The 16365-nt window shown below is 45.8% G+C and overlaps 1 protein-coding gene across 2 annotated transcripts in view; it reads right to left on the minus strand.

The window, feature by feature from the left end:
* SLC37A3 (solute carrier family 37 member 3) overlaps positions 1-15593 on the minus strand; it is a 146409-nt gene extending 130816 nt beyond the window's left edge. The window contains exons 1-2 of one of the 2 annotated variants that reach the window (XM_085651906.1): positions 15317-15593; positions 1945-2271 (exon numbers count right to left, since the gene is read on the minus strand). In XM_085651906.1, coding sequence (XP_085508032.1) covers positions 1945-2042 — 98 coding nt within the window. In that variant the 5' untranslated portion in view covers positions 2043-2271; positions 15317-15593. The remainder of the gene's footprint in view (positions 1-1944; positions 2272-15316) is intronic. The other variant, XM_085651907.1, reaches the window with a different exon arrangement.
* Between the last annotated feature and the right edge of the window lie 772 nt (positions 15594-16365).

Consider the following 16365-nt stretch of genomic DNA (forward strand, 5'->3'; position numbering starts at 1 on the left):
CGGCCATGTGTACACATGTGGCACACATACATGCCCTAAGGGCATGTATGTATGCCACATTGCACACTGCTACGCACGTAAAAATGCATAAACACATACATTGATTATTTACCACCAACTATAAGTTGGTGGTAAATACCGACTCTTAAACACACCCACACACTCCCCCTACATCTCGATTTTGGTTTCGGAATTTACCGAATCGGTAAAATTACCGATTCGGAAAAGTTACCGATTCGGTATTATTACCGAATCGGTAATTTTACCGATTCGGTAAATTCCGAAACCAATAATTGTCCCCCTACATACCAATAGCCAAAATACCGGTCGGTAACGGTATAATTACCGAAAATCGGCCGTTACCGACCGGTATTTGGCTACCTACATGAGGCCCTATATCTTTTATTGATATGCATATACAGAACCAGTTTCCTACACATAGTTTAGCCGCAAAAGGGAAGACTGTATTCATACTTCTTGCGAACTGATTACTGTTAACTATCTGCGGAAACCAAAACCCCTTGCAATGAAAAGTAAACACAATTAAAATAAGCCACATCTGCGACAGGGGAAGCTTGGAGTTTAAAAACTGGCCTCTGCCCAAACTAAGACCGCAGGACATTACAAAAGACTTGCTGGTACTAATCTTCATGTCAAATCTCGCCATTAAGGAGGCAAAGGAATTCAGAAGACGCTGCAGAGGTAACGGAGTACGACCCATGACTACAGCGTTGTCTGTGCACAATAACGCTGAGATAGGATGGCTGCAAATCTGGGGCATGTCCCTGCACCTTAGGACTAGGTCCCTCTCCAGATGATTTATATACAGGGAAAATAAAAAAAAGGTGCAAGGAAGCATCCGTGTCTGTCGCCTCTGCTGACTCTGAAAGATTCAGAGCACTCCCCTCCCAGCCCAAACTCACAGCAGTCCCTGATGGTGGCAATGACTGCTCTATCTATACACAGACCTTCCATGATACCCCACAGTTTCAAGTAGGATACGCGGTCAAACACGCTGGATAAATCCATAAAACCCAGATACATAGCGCCACGATTGGCAATTGTATATTTCCCCAAGAAAAGACACCGGCTAATTCATTGGTCTTCTGTTCGCATCCTTCTAAACCTATACTGGATGTCCTTTAGAGCGCAGATCTCCTCTGCCCAGTTTTCCAGGTGGGCTAGGAGAATTTGGCCTGATACCTTCACAGTGGAGTCCAGGGACAGTAGCTGCCAGGGTCCTCCGGATTACCCTTCTTAAAGATCGGGACATTAAGAGATGTAGAACAAGGAGGGTGCTTTATGGATAGGCTCACTGCTCCTAGGACATTGGCAACAACAGGGGTCCATAATTCTAGGTTGCTCTTAAAGCTGTGCAAAGGCCCCATCCTGACGAGGAGCTTTGCAACAAGGACTGGCCTTGATGGCCATGGTTACCTCTTCCAGTGATGGGCAGTACTTGCGATGAAAGCCCCCCATGGGACAACAGATGAAGCACTGGTTTTCCCAGATTCGCTGGAATTAACCTCCCTAAAGAAAATAGCCCAGTCATGACCGGTAATAGCAGAGTCAGTCTAGGGAGCATTGTTATCTTTAAGAAAAGGCTGTTTGGTTATAGACCAGAAGGCCTTCTTGTCATTTCAAAGCGATACTTCCTGGAGAGCATCCCAAGCTTTGAATCTGAGGATTTCTTTCCGGGCAGAGGTCGCTTTCTTATACAACTTCCTACAGCGTGTGACCACACATATACCCAAACGCAGCATTAGATTCGAACCCACAATACTGATTGTCCACTCCCATCAACCAGAAATTAAACTCCGGTCTTTAACGGAACCTTACAGACCAGGCCATGAAGGTACCCGAAATCCCACTCCAAAGCCATATTAATGACACAACATGTGCTACACACACCTCTAAAACAACAAAATAAAACATTAGAAATACCTGAAGAAAGTAAGAAGGAAAACTGCAATGTGATGGTGTGAATAGGTTGCCAGGAAGCCACGCGCAGCTGGCCTTCTAAAAATGTCAGGGTTTGCCATCCTTCCAAGAAGAGGCTAACTAAGGTAGTGTTGTTAAGGTGTACCATCTGGTGGAGCCTCCAAAAGGACAGTCTTTCATCAGCCTGGATCAGCACTGTGCAGGTCCTCATCTGGTACTGCTACCATGGAGATTCTTCAGCCAGAACCAATACCAGTCCTCAAGCAGTCCTCATCTGCATGGTGTGGGTGGACACTGCAGGGAGGCAGAGGGCAGTATTCACAACGTGTGCTAAAAACGAGAAGTTATAATATTTATTAAGTTTCAGCTGAGAAAGCTAATCAAATAAATGTACATGTCATAATTTTGTAGTTGCTAACACAGTAGGACATAAATGTGCATGACAAATAAATATGCACGGTTTCTTTCTCTGGAAAATAGAAAAATATGAATTAGTTGAGACTGCCTGTCTTGCTGGTCTGTTCTATCTTTTAAAACTAACACTTTACATCACAACGACAAAGTCTGCAGTGTGCTTTGGTAGAAGTGAAAATGTTCTCATATTGTTATATTTTGTGCAGTGTTTACAGGTACAAGAACGTGCACAGCAAAGTTGTGCAAAGAAAACAATTAATGGAATGTGCGTCAAAGTTGTTATTTTCCTTCTGGTTGAAAATTACCTGGGTGTAATGAATGCATTCACAGAAAATCATAGAGCAAAGTATGTATTTTTTAGAAAGATGCAAGTGTCCAGACGGAAAGCAACGGAAAATATTTCTATTTTTATGTAACATTTCAGTTCCTATCCCCTAGAGAATGTTATATATAAATGCGTCACAATTATTTTTACTGCTGTACACGAATAATTTGGCTTCATGTTGTTTCTCTAGGAAATTTTTGTGCAGTACAGCATTTTACTGATGATTGGTACCATTTTTGTTAGCTACATTTCTACTGTAATGTTATTGATATATACTGAACAAATATTAAAAAGTGAGTGCCTTTGATGGAATTCACACAGCAGAGATTCTGAAGTTGCCTTTCCTCCCACTGATCCTGCATACTGGCCCTATTTGGTAGCACAGGAGTGTCAACATAGCCTGATCTGCCAAGGGCCACATACCCTCAAGTCCCTACAAAGGAAACCCCCTGTCGCCTGGCAACCACTTACGAGCTGCGATATGGGGTGGATAGCTGGCCCACTACTGAACACATCATAGGCAGCGTGCAGTCAAATCCATCACTTTAGTCTTCAGTCCACCATCAAACAGAATTAAGGTATACCCAAATACAACAGTATTTTAACCCCTGAACCTTACCACCCAAATACAAGTACTCCCTTACCAGCAATATCTAAAACGTACCGCCTCTTTATTCATAGCCTCGTTAGGGGTAGTAAGCGCTATATAAATGCAATTACAATACAATAGCATATCAATTGCCTTACAGCTGACAATCGGCCCCATGTCACAAGTGACACCTTCAGCTTGACCGGACCTTTTATGTGCATAGCACACTGCTACTTGAAGTTACGCTTTTAACATCCCGGAATGAAAAACGCTGACAGTTAGAAGGCCGTTACTGGCATAAGGTTTCATACCTACTGAGCCGCTTAACAGCTAGATTGTTAACGCCAGCTCATCCGTTGTGCCTTTTTAGGTCTCGGCTAGGCAGCGCATGCGCTGTCTCGTCGAGAGATGCTGTATACAGTATGGTGACGGTAGCTCCGCCCACTTTCCGTCTATAACTTTCATTAGCTCCCATCATAAATTCAGCATTCTGGATTTTAGCCTCTTAGTCCCGCCTCCTGACAGCCATGTCGTCATTATTATTCTTCCGAGGCTATCAGCCCCTTTACTGTAAATACCGTTTTGTTTCCCTGCCACTCCCCGTTCACTTCCACGGTCCGTAATTTTTTTGACCACCACCACCCATTCGCGCCTTCTTTAATACCCGCACTTCCCTTTAAAATGCAATAGGGCTCGCGTAAATACGAGTCCTATTGTATTTTCAGTGCTTGCTTGCTTTGTGATTGGTTGCTAAATTTGCACTCTTTGTCTCGCATGCACACGATGACTTACATCATACGCATGCGCGACAAAAAAGTAGAGCTTTCCCAATTGGGAGGCAGAGACCGCACAAGCTGCGAACAGACACAGAGCGGCCGCCATGTGCGAGCCACTGAGCCGTCCAAGTGTATTGCAGCAGCAGCAGCCGTGCTCCGGCCGGCGCTCAGCAGCGCACACATGTCATGTCGGCAGCATCTGGCCGTCCCTGGCGCCAGGGAAGTGACAGCGCGCTTCTGCTGATGAAGACACCCGGTCCGTGCACACGCCGCCCTGAAGCCGCAGCGCCCGCAGCAGCAGCGCAGCCCTGCAGCCAGTGCACCTGCCAGGGAGCCTTGGAAGCAGTGCACGCACTGGCTCAAGTGCAAGGTGCTGCCCCCCAACCACAAGGTAACATGGGACACGGTGCAGGTCTTCGATCTGGCGCAGATCTTGCGGGATGGGGTGCTGCTCTGCCAGCTGCTCAACAACCTGAGCCCCTTCTCCATCAACTTGAAGGACTTCAACCTGCGGCCGCAGATGTCCCAGGTAAGAACAGCGCCCGCCATTTATGGAAGTGTTATCACTGACTCTGCATCATCTCTGAGGCCGGACGTCCATTTCCTGTGACTTGGCCACGGACACACGTTTCGTGTGTGCACCGCGACGTCACTCTGCACCTTTTATCACTCGTGCCTCAATTGAGAGACATCGGTCTCTCATCACTTAGCAGTAAATTGAGTGACTTTGCCTGCATCTTAAACCTGGTGGGGATCGACATATAGTCTTATACCTCAGAACTATAGACTTCACCCGCTACCCAAGTCTCCACCTAACCACACGTAAGCTCAGTGTGGTTGCGGATGTCTGTTGCGCAGTGTGGTCTTCGGCATTTCCCATTATGCTGTAATTTCATTGGTTGTGCCTGTTACCCCTTGTGCAGAGTCAGACTAACATTATTTTGCCAGTGTTATCCCTCCACGAGCAGCGTTAACTCCTGCTTGCATTCGCACCCCTTTTTTGTGTCCCCACCATTGTGGTTGTGTATGCCACCTCTCCTGCAGTACGGTGCCTCTGAATTATTGCTGTATAACTCATTGCACATCTCTAGTTCTTCCTTTAGGTTGTGTGACTGTGGCTTAACATCTTTCCCAGGTGGTGTGCAAGCAGTCTGCGGCCCAGTGCATTCTGTTAATTTGCTGTGCGTTTTGTGTTTGGTTTATATGATTTCATAGAGTACAGTGAGACGTGAACGTGCACCCTGGTTTTCGGTGATAGCTGTGACTCAACTGGTTGCAGTGTTAAGTCAGTATGCCCCTCCTCAACCCCAGTATTTAACAGTTTGCAGCTGTACCTTTGGTGGTACTGGACCCGTACCAGGGCGCAGACCAATGTACTGATCAGCGTCCTTATAGGATGTCTATCACTTTAGCGGCTGTGCTCGTCCGTCCTAGGTGAGGGAACGCCTCTTAGCTTTCAGTTGCGTTGTTAATTGTGTTACCATAGGATGTGGCATTACGGTCAGACCTGCTGACTTTGAAACTGAGGAACAAGGCTCGAGTCTCAGCGTAGGCTCATCATCCCGTACTTCTGGGCATATCACTTAATCGCCCCGTGCAAAAAAAATGTGACCATGTGTAATGTAACTGAATCTCCTACCTTTGGGTCGAGTTCGCGCCTTATAAAACAAGAAGCCAGCCCGCAGTCATAGGCTTCGTTTATGGCGAGACCGATTGCATTGCAAATGCTTCTGTTTTATCTCCAAAAGGCTGACTGGGGCATTTACACAGTGCTTCATTCTCCTATGTGGGGGGGGAGGGGCCGTTTATGTTAAACAGTGCGCCATCACTGGAAATAAGGTGCCCAGGGCACCTACTTTTGGCTTTTTAGTCCGTCCCCTCCGGACACGGTCGCCTGCTTTACGTGTGCCGTGAAGACTTTTCTTATCTGCTTGTTTATTTAACAAGCAGATAAGAAATGTCTTTACAACAGGCAAAGAGCTCAGAGGCGCACGGGGGGGCGGGGGGGGACCAGGCAATACTTCAGTTAGGTCCACCCCATCCCAGCTTTTCAGATCTGGTTATAGAAAGTTTAAAGTCCCCGATATCACAAAGCCGTTGTTATTTTATCAAAGGAATACAAGACAATTAAAACTGCATTCCAGACACACATCGCATCCTTTCACATGCAGGCCGTCAAAATAAAAATCACTTTCGCAGTGGTCGCTCTAGAGGTAGGTCTCGCACGAGCAGGATCGCAACACAGAGCTCCCCCTTCCCAATGCCTGGTCTGTGTAACATCAGGAACATGGCGTCCGGATCCAGTTAGTAAGGGATCCCGGAGTCTGCACCACACGCCATCAGCGTGGAGTCCACCACCCACACCAACGTGCAGACACGGAAACACGAAGTACGGCCTCTCCCGGCCACAAGATTAAACCACAGGGCACGTGGACGCACTAATGAGCAGCGGGTGCAAATCAAAGCAACACGGTGTGGGTGTGTGGCGAGAGCAAGCCAACCCACGTGTATGCACTGACTGGTACCACAGGAGGCCACAGGACAGATGGTGATCCACAGAGGCGAGAGAGACCTCACTGCTCGTGCCTGCACCGACTGGTGCCACAGCAAACCACAGGAGAGATGGCGACCCACTCAGATGCACAAGAGTCACTGCTCGTGCCTGCACCCACTGGTGCAACAGCAAACTACAGGGAGGATGGTAACCCACTCAGATGCACAAGAGAGTCACTGCTCGTGTCTGCACAAACTGGTGCCACAGCAAACCACCGTACAAATGGCAAACCCACTGAGAGGCGCGAGAGAGAGTCACTGCTCGTGCCTGCACCGACTGGTGCCACAGAACACCACAGGAGAGATGGTGACCAACTGAGAGGCGAGAGCGAGTCACTGTTTGTGCGTGCACCAACTAGTGCCACAGCAAACCACAGGACGGATTATGACCCACAGAGGCGAGAGAGATAATATAATATCCACATTTGTAAAGCGCGAACAATCACCCGTAAGGGTCTCTAGGCGTTGGGGGCCGTCTGGAAGATTAAGCAAGCTATTGCCCAGAGTCACATGGTGCTGGGCTAATCTGCCGCCGGCGCCAGGGATCGAACCGTGATCCTCAGATTCTGGAGTCAGTCGCCCTGGCTGCGGCGCCACACCTCTTCCTAGAGTCACTACTCTCTACTACTTGCTCACTACTACTACTCACTCTCTCTCTACTACTCACTCACTACTCACTCTACTACTCACTCTCTACTCTCTAGTGAGTAGTAGAGTGAGTAGTGAGTGAGTAGTAGAGAGAGTAGTAGAGAGTGAGTAGTAGAGAGTGAGTAGTAGAGGGTGAGTAGTAGTGGGTGAGTAGTAGTGGGTGAGTAGTAGTGGGTGAGTAGTAGTGGGTGAGTAGTAGTGGGTGAGTAGTAGTGAGAGAGGTAGTAGAGAGAGGTAGTAGAGAGAGGTAGTAGAGAGAGAGGTAGTAGAGAGAGAGGTAGTAGAGAGAGTGGTAGTAGAGAGAGTGGTAGTAGAGAGAGTGGTAGAGAGAGTGGTAGAGAGAGTGGTAGAGAGAGTGGTAGAGAGTGAGTAGCACTCACCCACTACTACTCACTCTCTACCTCTCACTCTACTACTCTCACTCTACTACTCTCACTCTCTACTACTCTCACTCTCTACTACTCACTCTCTCTACTACTCACTCTCTCTACTACTCACTCTCTCTACTACTCACTCTCTCTACTACTCACTCTCTCTACTACTCACTCTCTCTACTACTCACTCTCTCTACTACTCACTCTCTCTACTACTCACTCTCTCTACTACTCACTCTCTCTACTACTCACACTCTCTACTACTCACACTCTCTACTACTCACTCACTCTCTACTACTCACTCACTCTCTACTACTCACTCACTCTCCACTCACTCACTCTCCACTCACTCACTCTCCACTCACTCACTCTCCACTCACTCACTCTCCACTCACTCACTCTCCACTCACTCACTCTCCACTCACTCACTCTCCACTCACTCACTCTCCACTCACTCACTCTCCACTCACTCACTCTCCACTCACTCACTCTCCACTCACTCTCTACTACTCACTCTCTACTACTCACTCTCCTACTCACTCTACTACTCACTCTACTACTCACTCTACTACTCACTCTACTACTCACTCTACTACTCACTCTACTACTCACTCTACTACTCACTCTACTACTCACTCAGTACCTCTACGCACACACACATATATATATCCCCACATACACTTATATATAAGTATGTGTATATATAAACATATATACACACACACACACACATCTGCATATCTATGTAAATACAAATATAAATGCATGCATACATATATGCATACATATGCATGTTATATACATAAAAGTTTGAAAACCACTAATAAAAGCAAAGCTAAAAAGCCACCAAATTACAAACAGAATTGCTTTAACTTAAACGAGGCCGAGACCTATTGCATTTTCAATGCTTGTTGTCCCTAGCTGCTGCTCCCTCTTTCTTATGCTAGTTCCCCCAGTACTAGTTCAATTTACCACCACACTCCAATTACAAACTCTCAAAAACAAATACTTTAAAAGCTTTACCTCACTTAAGCAACTGTTCGCTATCACTAATCCTAACTGGAAAAGGTCTACCTTGAACTTCCCCTTCCTTACCACTAAATAGCCCCAGCTTCCAACTACTTGACTTGTCTGAGCCCTTCCACACACTACCTGGCGAGTCACATCTGTCCGCCTCGGATGTCCAAAACATCCCCCTTCATTCCTAACCTTAAGTTCCCATTCCTAAGTAATTAATCCTCTGTGGTGAACTCTGGCTCTTCTGACTGTGGTTCCGAGGCCACTTATCCTTAACCACTTCCATGCTCATGATGGCTCCCGGCCGTCATGAGTCGCGGTAGTCGTGTGCTCATGACGGCCGGGAGCCGTCCGACCGTTGCCGCTCCGCCCACGCGCGGCTAATTCCCCGCCTGTGCGGGCGAATAAATTAGTGGGCGGAATTCGGACTGCTCCCGGCCGTCATGAGCACACGCCCACCGTGATTTATGACGGTCGGGAGCCATCCTGAGTACCAGGGCGCCACGGCCAGCCCCGCCCCCCCTCGCACCACGGCAGAATTTGCCACGCGTGCAAGGGGTTAATGACAACTCATCCCAATCGCCTCAGTTTAGTTATTGTACTACCTTTTTCAATCCTTTTTTTCCAAGACATTGTAGCTAATCCTCTCCAGTGAGAACATGTTCACTCACCTCTTAGCTAAGAATGACAGTACCTTCATTAATTATGTAACTATAGTTGGTAATTTTGAATCCTGGGCCTCCGAGTAGCTCCCCGGTGTGCAGCCCAGCTTATTAAACAAGGATGTGAAATTCCTATAGCCCAATGTTGGGACATACTGTTTGAGGTCAAGGGCAACAAGTTTTCATGTGTATTTTGTACTTGGGACAAGTAGGCCCAACCCCCTACAGCACAAGCCGTTTGGCTGCCAGTTTAAAGTACCACATTATGGATCAGGGAGAGGCATTGCCTACAGTTAATGTAATATGTGTGTACATGTGTTAATGCTGTTCAAACTTGTATTTATGGTGCAATAATGCAAAGACTTTATTATTAGGGTGAGCGCTCCCAGTAAATGTTGTAAGTTCAGACTGCACTACTGACAGTGGTTCCAGTATAAAAATGCATACACACATTTTCAAATGTTTAACAATATGAGGCTATGTATATTACTCCCAGAATGCTCTGATTAGATGCAAATATTTGCAGAAGATTGACAGCAAGATTGAGGATTCCTTGCTTTCAAAATAAAATGTTCACAAAAAATGCAAAAGCATTTCTCTAAACTGTAAACATTTAGATACTTTTTTTTTGCAGCATCATTTAGTAAAATGTGTTGATGTATGGTAGTAATTCCCAAAGATACTCATAATGGAAAATCAGGGTAACCGCTTTTAATAAGATTATGGGAAACAAAAATAAACAAGCACTGGTAAAGCACCTGATATCGTTGGTCAGCCTTTTGATTTTGTCAATGTGTGACTTGTTTTGGCATGGTTTTTGTAAATCCTATTTGTGTGGAGCTGCCAAGCCCCAACCATTATAACAAACTTTGGGAAAAGCAAAATTTGTTTTGGTGTCACAAAGCACACATTGCCAGAGTGGTTCCTGGCACTGAACAAAACAACGGTGTGTCTATATGCTCCTTGTGAAAGAACAGAATGCTGCAACTCACAGTGAAGCTAGCCGATAAACAGAGAGAGAGAGACAGAAATGTAATAAACACAGAAAGTCGAGGTGAACACCAGACCTAATTAGGGGCCCAGTTACTGAATAAAGTGTCACAAGTACACCCATGTCCTTGCATTAAGTGCAGATATATGACTTTCGTGAATTCACAAGACTTTTCAGAAGTAGGCCAAGAAATAATAATTGTGAACTGCATTTTAGCATGAGCAAATTTCCAGGTGTAGATTTGCTCATTCGAAAATCTGTGTTTGAAAGTTCACTTTCCCTCCACTTTTTTCCCCAACCCTGGAAGAAGTTTTATGTCTGCCATGGTCAGGAGTAAATTTCCAACCTTTCTCAGTATGGGAAAAGATTAGAAAACTGTTAGTGAATACCCTTAAAACACGCAAGTTGGTAGGTTTGCAAAGGCTCAAAAGGGCATTCCAACCCTAGAACTGTTCCTTACCAATACCTTCAGCACCAGTATGTAGATCTGCGGAAACGTGGCAAAATAAGGGAATTGGTAGTGTAAGGGAGTGCAGTTCCTTAGAGAGTGGAAAGAGGGGAAGGAAAGGTCTTTTCAAGAAATGCCCTCACACACCCCGAAGGATGTCATGCTTCACCATTGGGCCTGCTCCTCATCGGGCCGGCGCAGCAATGCCCGAAGGGCACCTGCAAAGGGGCTCTTTGGTGGAGTTCTTTTGATGATGAAGCCATAAGGTGAGTGCAGGTGTGTGGGCTAGGTAGTGCAGTGAGTGAAATGTATAAAATAGGTCTAGGGTTACCCTAACGTGTAGTGTTTATCATCAAGGGACACTAGCCTAACTAAAAGACTGGGCCTGGGGGGGGTCTGGAGTTTTAGGGCTCAGGGCACGGGACAGGAAAGGGGCAGTTTACAGGCCAAGGCGGCAGTATATGAATAGGGGGGGGGGGGGGGGGTCATGGAGGTTTAGAAGGCTGGGGCGGGTAAAATAGACCGCAGGAGGGCCGAATTTTAGGGCGCAGGGCAGACATGTGATCTTTATCACACATGTTCCTTTACCAATCATGTCTTTACCACGAAATTGCGTGGTAAAGGCATGCGTTGTAAAGGCATATGTGGTAAAAATGCAGTCGTGGTTAAGACCGCGTGGTTCAGGCATGCATTGTTGAGGGATGCGTTGTTCCATCACACAAGCTAATCAGATTGCTGCCATAATTTGTCACCACATTACATGGAACAAAAAGGACAAGTGGATTTTGCTACAGGACGAGTTGGTTTATGAAGCAACCTGCCCCATGGACAAGTAGATATTTTATTAAATCCCACACCCCTGTTAAATTAGAAAGCTTATGCTTGGTTGAATTGTTAGGCATATAAGAAATTTGAAATTATGCAGCACTAATAATATTAGTAGCTGTCAATGTGTTTCATTGAACAGAAGTATCTCTCAATGTAGAAAAGGTTGGAGACCCCCGACATAAATAAATACATTCAGTCTTTTAATTGCCCCAGTTCTCAAATCTGTCTCCAATTACCTCACTCATCAACTGGAGAGGTGGGCATGCTGCTGAAAGACTGAGCCAGGCTTGGGCCTGAAGCCTAGCTCTGGGCTCAGCACAAGGTCCTATTGGTACCTCGAACCCATAACAAGCCAAGCTTTCATGTGGCTTCTGCCTGCCACCCTACCTCTACCCTCATAAACAAAGAGGTAAAAACAAAGCATTAACACTAGAGGTAAAAATGTGAGAAACAGATACTCTTTTAGTGGCTAATTTGTACAAAGTGAAACTGGAAAAGCTGGATTATCGCTGCTTGCCTGCTTAACCAAACTGAGGATCAGAGGCAAAGATTTTATTTCATCGAGTCTCCTTTTTTAGGTCTCGCCTGACCCAGCACATGAGCTGGTCTGGCGAGACATTTCGTAGGTGGGTTTCGAAAGTGCTACCCACATTTTTGTGCTGGCTACAAGCTTCAGTGCACGATGGCATGCACGCGCACAGCTGCTCCCTGCATTCCCCCCTCCCCTCTCGCCCAGCCATCTGCCTTTCCTGCGCCAGCCTTCAGCACCATGCCCCTCCCCCCGCTGCTTTAGCGCATCATCGTGATCCTTTTCACTTTCAGAGTGATCATGATCACGATAACTTTCGCTTTTACGGCCGCAGCGTTACTTTTACTGCCGAGCGGCCAATGCTTGTTTAAGTTGAGTATTGACTGGGGTATTTTACTGAAAATCTCTCTGAACTCTAGAAATTATTGATCAACACGTATGTTCACAACCCATTGTCAAACTTTTAACCTGGTGCAAAAACATTTGGGTACTACTGACCGGTGCAAGGTTTGTTTACTCTGCTCTGTATTACACAAATCGAAAAATACAGCACATTGGGTTTGCCTAAACCAGCCCTGATGTGGGGCATGCAAGCCTTCCCTCTGTGGGCTGCCTAAACCAGCACTGCTGTGGGGCGTGCAGACCTTCTCTCTGCTGCACAAACCAACACTGCTGTGGGGCGTGCAGTCCTTCCCTGGATGGACTGGGTATTGCACTGCAGTGTGCGTGAAAACATTTCATGGACGGTCCGCCAAGCCAACACTGCTTTGAGGCCTGCAAACCTTCCCTGGATTGGCTGCAAAAAATTGCTTTTCGACCTTCATTATCTTAATTTTTGTGTTCATTTTATTTCAAAAAATTTTTTCCCATTAATTTATCTTTGATTGGGGTTAATATTTCTAAGCTCGAAGAGGTACCGGCATGTACATTAGGGGAGTGTGCGGCGGCGATTTTTTGCAGTCAGAACTTTCTGTAATTCTTGCAAAGACCAAAATGCCACCAGTAGTTAAACTTTTCTGAATGTTGATTTTTATTTTAAAAGGGAACCGCTTGTGCCACGGTTGAGTTGTTTGACTTCTGCAAGGAGCACAGTTTTATGTTTGGCTCGTGAGTCAAGACGAGGGTGGCCTGCAGGTCACTACAAGAACTCTGCAGTGCGAGCTCAACCCACTGTGCTAACTTCTCCCTCAATGGAACTGGGCTGTCCTGCAGACGAACCTGAGAATAGCTTTGGATGACTAGAGACAAGGAAGGTAGCTCAGTGGGTTAGTGCACCCCATCTTTGGTCTGAGGTCATCTGGAATGGCCAGCTCAGACTGTCACCCTCCCTTCAAAGATTAAAAACAAGCATTGGCATAGCCAATAGGTCTCGCTTTTGGGACCTTATATGCATTTAGTTTTGCAGCACAATATCCTTGGTGCAACATCAGCTGTTGCATGGCTAAACCTTGTAACTTATTAGTGTTTAGCCATGCAACAGTTGATGTTGTTGCACCAAGGATTTGTACTGCATAAGTAAATACTTATAAGGTCCCAAAAGCGAGACCTATTGGCTATGCCAATGCTGGTCTTCATTATTGCAATAAAAGTACTTCCAAATATGTGAGTTCAGACTACCACCTGTAGACAAACCTATTCTGTTTGATTTAATAGATTATAATTTAGCTCCATCGATAAGAACCTGAGCCACTTAAGGTCTTGCCTCTTTGTTCACTAATGCATTTTTGTCAAGACAGGCCAGCATTGGTTCCAAGTTCATGTTTAAAAATCAGTTTTAATAAGGATTTCTCAATGCTGTTCTATAATGTGATATATTAATGTCAAAGCTTCTACGTACTAAAGAAATACACTTTTTTTATTTTTGCAGAGACTTCTTCATATTTTACGTGATATGTTAACTGTGTAATTTAAATGGAAAACATTTTCAGGGCTCAGTTGGTGCAGAGATATAAGAGCCAAGCCAGACCGGTAGGCTTTTTTTTTCTTAAACAGAGTTTTATATAGCGTGAACTTGACCCGAATCGGGTATCAGTGTGCTTTACATAGCACCAGTTGCATTACATGAGGACACATACATTTTTGTAAGGCACAGGGAGATTAAGTGATTTGCCCAGAATCACAGGATGTTCAGCGTCATTGCAGAGACTGGAACCCAGTTTCCCAGATTCGAGGTCCACCGCCCTAGCCGTTAGGCCAACTCCTCTCCCCTCTTGGGAGAGGAGTTCAGACGGGGCAGATAGAGACAGGGTTGAGTAGAAGTTGGAGGCCCATCAAATTCAGACGGCTTGGCTCTCCGTCTGAATTTGATGGGCCTCCAACTTCTTTCTACTCAACCCAGTCTCCATCTGCCCCTTCCTCATGAACCCAAGCTCTAATTGACACCGTCTTAACCTGGCTCCAAAATGCGCATCAAATCTAGGGCCACATATATGACCGTCAGGTAATTGACACATTCTTAACCTGGCTCCAAAATGCGCATCAAATCTAGGGCCACATATTTAACAGTCAGGTTTTGCGACTCGCAAATTGCGTTTTTTGGCAAGTCACAATATGCAAGGCGCAAAACCTGATGCACAACAGTGCCTCAGACACAGTTTGCGATTCCCAAATGGGTCGCAAGCGACCTGATTTATTAATATTCATGAGGCAGTTCGGAATTTGCGACCAATTAGGAATGGCTGGCACTCACAGGGATAGTGGCCGGCTGGGGTCAGCAGACCACCATGTCTGTGACTGCTTTTTAAATAAAGCGGTTTTATTTTTTAAATGCATCCTGCTTTCCATAAAGGAAAACGGGAAGCATTTAAAAAATAAAAGTTTTCTTTTCTTTTTGTAGAGTGGACAGTGGTCCGTTGGGACCACTGTCTGGCTCTGAAAAAAAAGTTGGCAGTCCCATTTACAATACATACCAGTGCAACTGGATATTTAGAAGGGATGCCCTTTACACACCCCTTCCCAATAGCGACGCAAACCCTATTTTTCGAGTTGGTAATAGGTTACCAACTAACAGAACACGGTTGGTACATAGAAAATGCATTATCCCGGTGCGTACATCTGGCCTCTATTATTTCCCACAAGACCTTAATTTTGTCTGACGCCCTGGTTGTCATCACGTGCCTCCACAGCAGCCTCCCATCGCACTTTATCCTACAGGTATCAGTGGGTGCCTACATCAATCCCCCGCGGAGCGCAGAACTCAGCACACCCCTTTGTCAACTTACCATCCCTTCCTTCCTCTCCGGTGCTTCCTCTGGTCTGGAAGATCCATCCAAATAAAATAACAATCCCAGCCACGTACCCGGCTGACTAGTTCGCATTGAGTACTTCCGGCTCAGTCGATTGCACTCTGGGAGTTGTAGTCATCAAGCGGACTTGGTAGATTCCTTGGTTAGGGTGGGAGGGGATGCGCAGGGCCCGGTTGCCCACTAGAAAACGCGACCGGAGTATTCCGTGTACCAAGAGAGACTAAGCAACCAGGGGCCCAATACGTTAATCTACAAATAGCCCCACGAGACCTACACCCAACATGGCCGTCTATTAATTCACTAGCGCGGTCTAGCTTTCAAAAAGGCTTCGGTGACGCAATCCTGAGAACCCGCAAGACGCTAGAAGATTGCTATTTGGTGCTGACTCAATCTGACCAGGAGTCCTGCTACTGTTGTAATGAACTGTGATGATGCCTTCGGGCCTTTTCGCGCTATGCAAATTTGCATATAAATAAGAAGAGTAAAGAATCGTGTACCTTTGAACGTACTGTTATGAGGATACAAAGTGTCTTGAATCACTTTATGGTCGAACACTGGCGGTTGCACTTTGTTGAGGTTAGGGTTTCCAACGTTTCATACACTGCAACGAAGCTCATTCATTTTAATGAGCCTGCTTAGATCATAAACATACATTGCTTTTTTTAAATAACAGTTCATGCCGCACTGTTGTTTCTAAACCGTGTAAACTATAGGTTTTACTATTACGCATTATATAATTATATCAGGGTATACAAATGTATAAACTTTAAAAGTCAGGTTCGAGTTCTGGCGTTAGCTCGACATCTTGTGATTGTGTGCAAATACCTTGATGCTCCCATGCTTGAATTATTCAATAGGACCACGTGCTCATGCGAAGCGCTCCAGTGCCTTCGGGTTAAATTCGTGTGATATAAAACTTCGAAAACAAAACTGTCACATGTTTGAAGCAATATAAAAGAAGTGCGCTCACTCAACAGAGGAATGTCCCTAAAGGAGCTGAAATTAAAACCAATGAAGAAGGTCTT

This window comes from Triturus cristatus, chromosome 4_1 (genome assembly GCF_964204655.1).
Source record: "Triturus cristatus chromosome 4_1, aTriCri1.1, whole genome shotgun sequence".
Classification (NCBI taxonomy): Eukaryota; Metazoa; Chordata; class Amphibia; order Caudata; family Salamandridae; genus Triturus; species Triturus cristatus.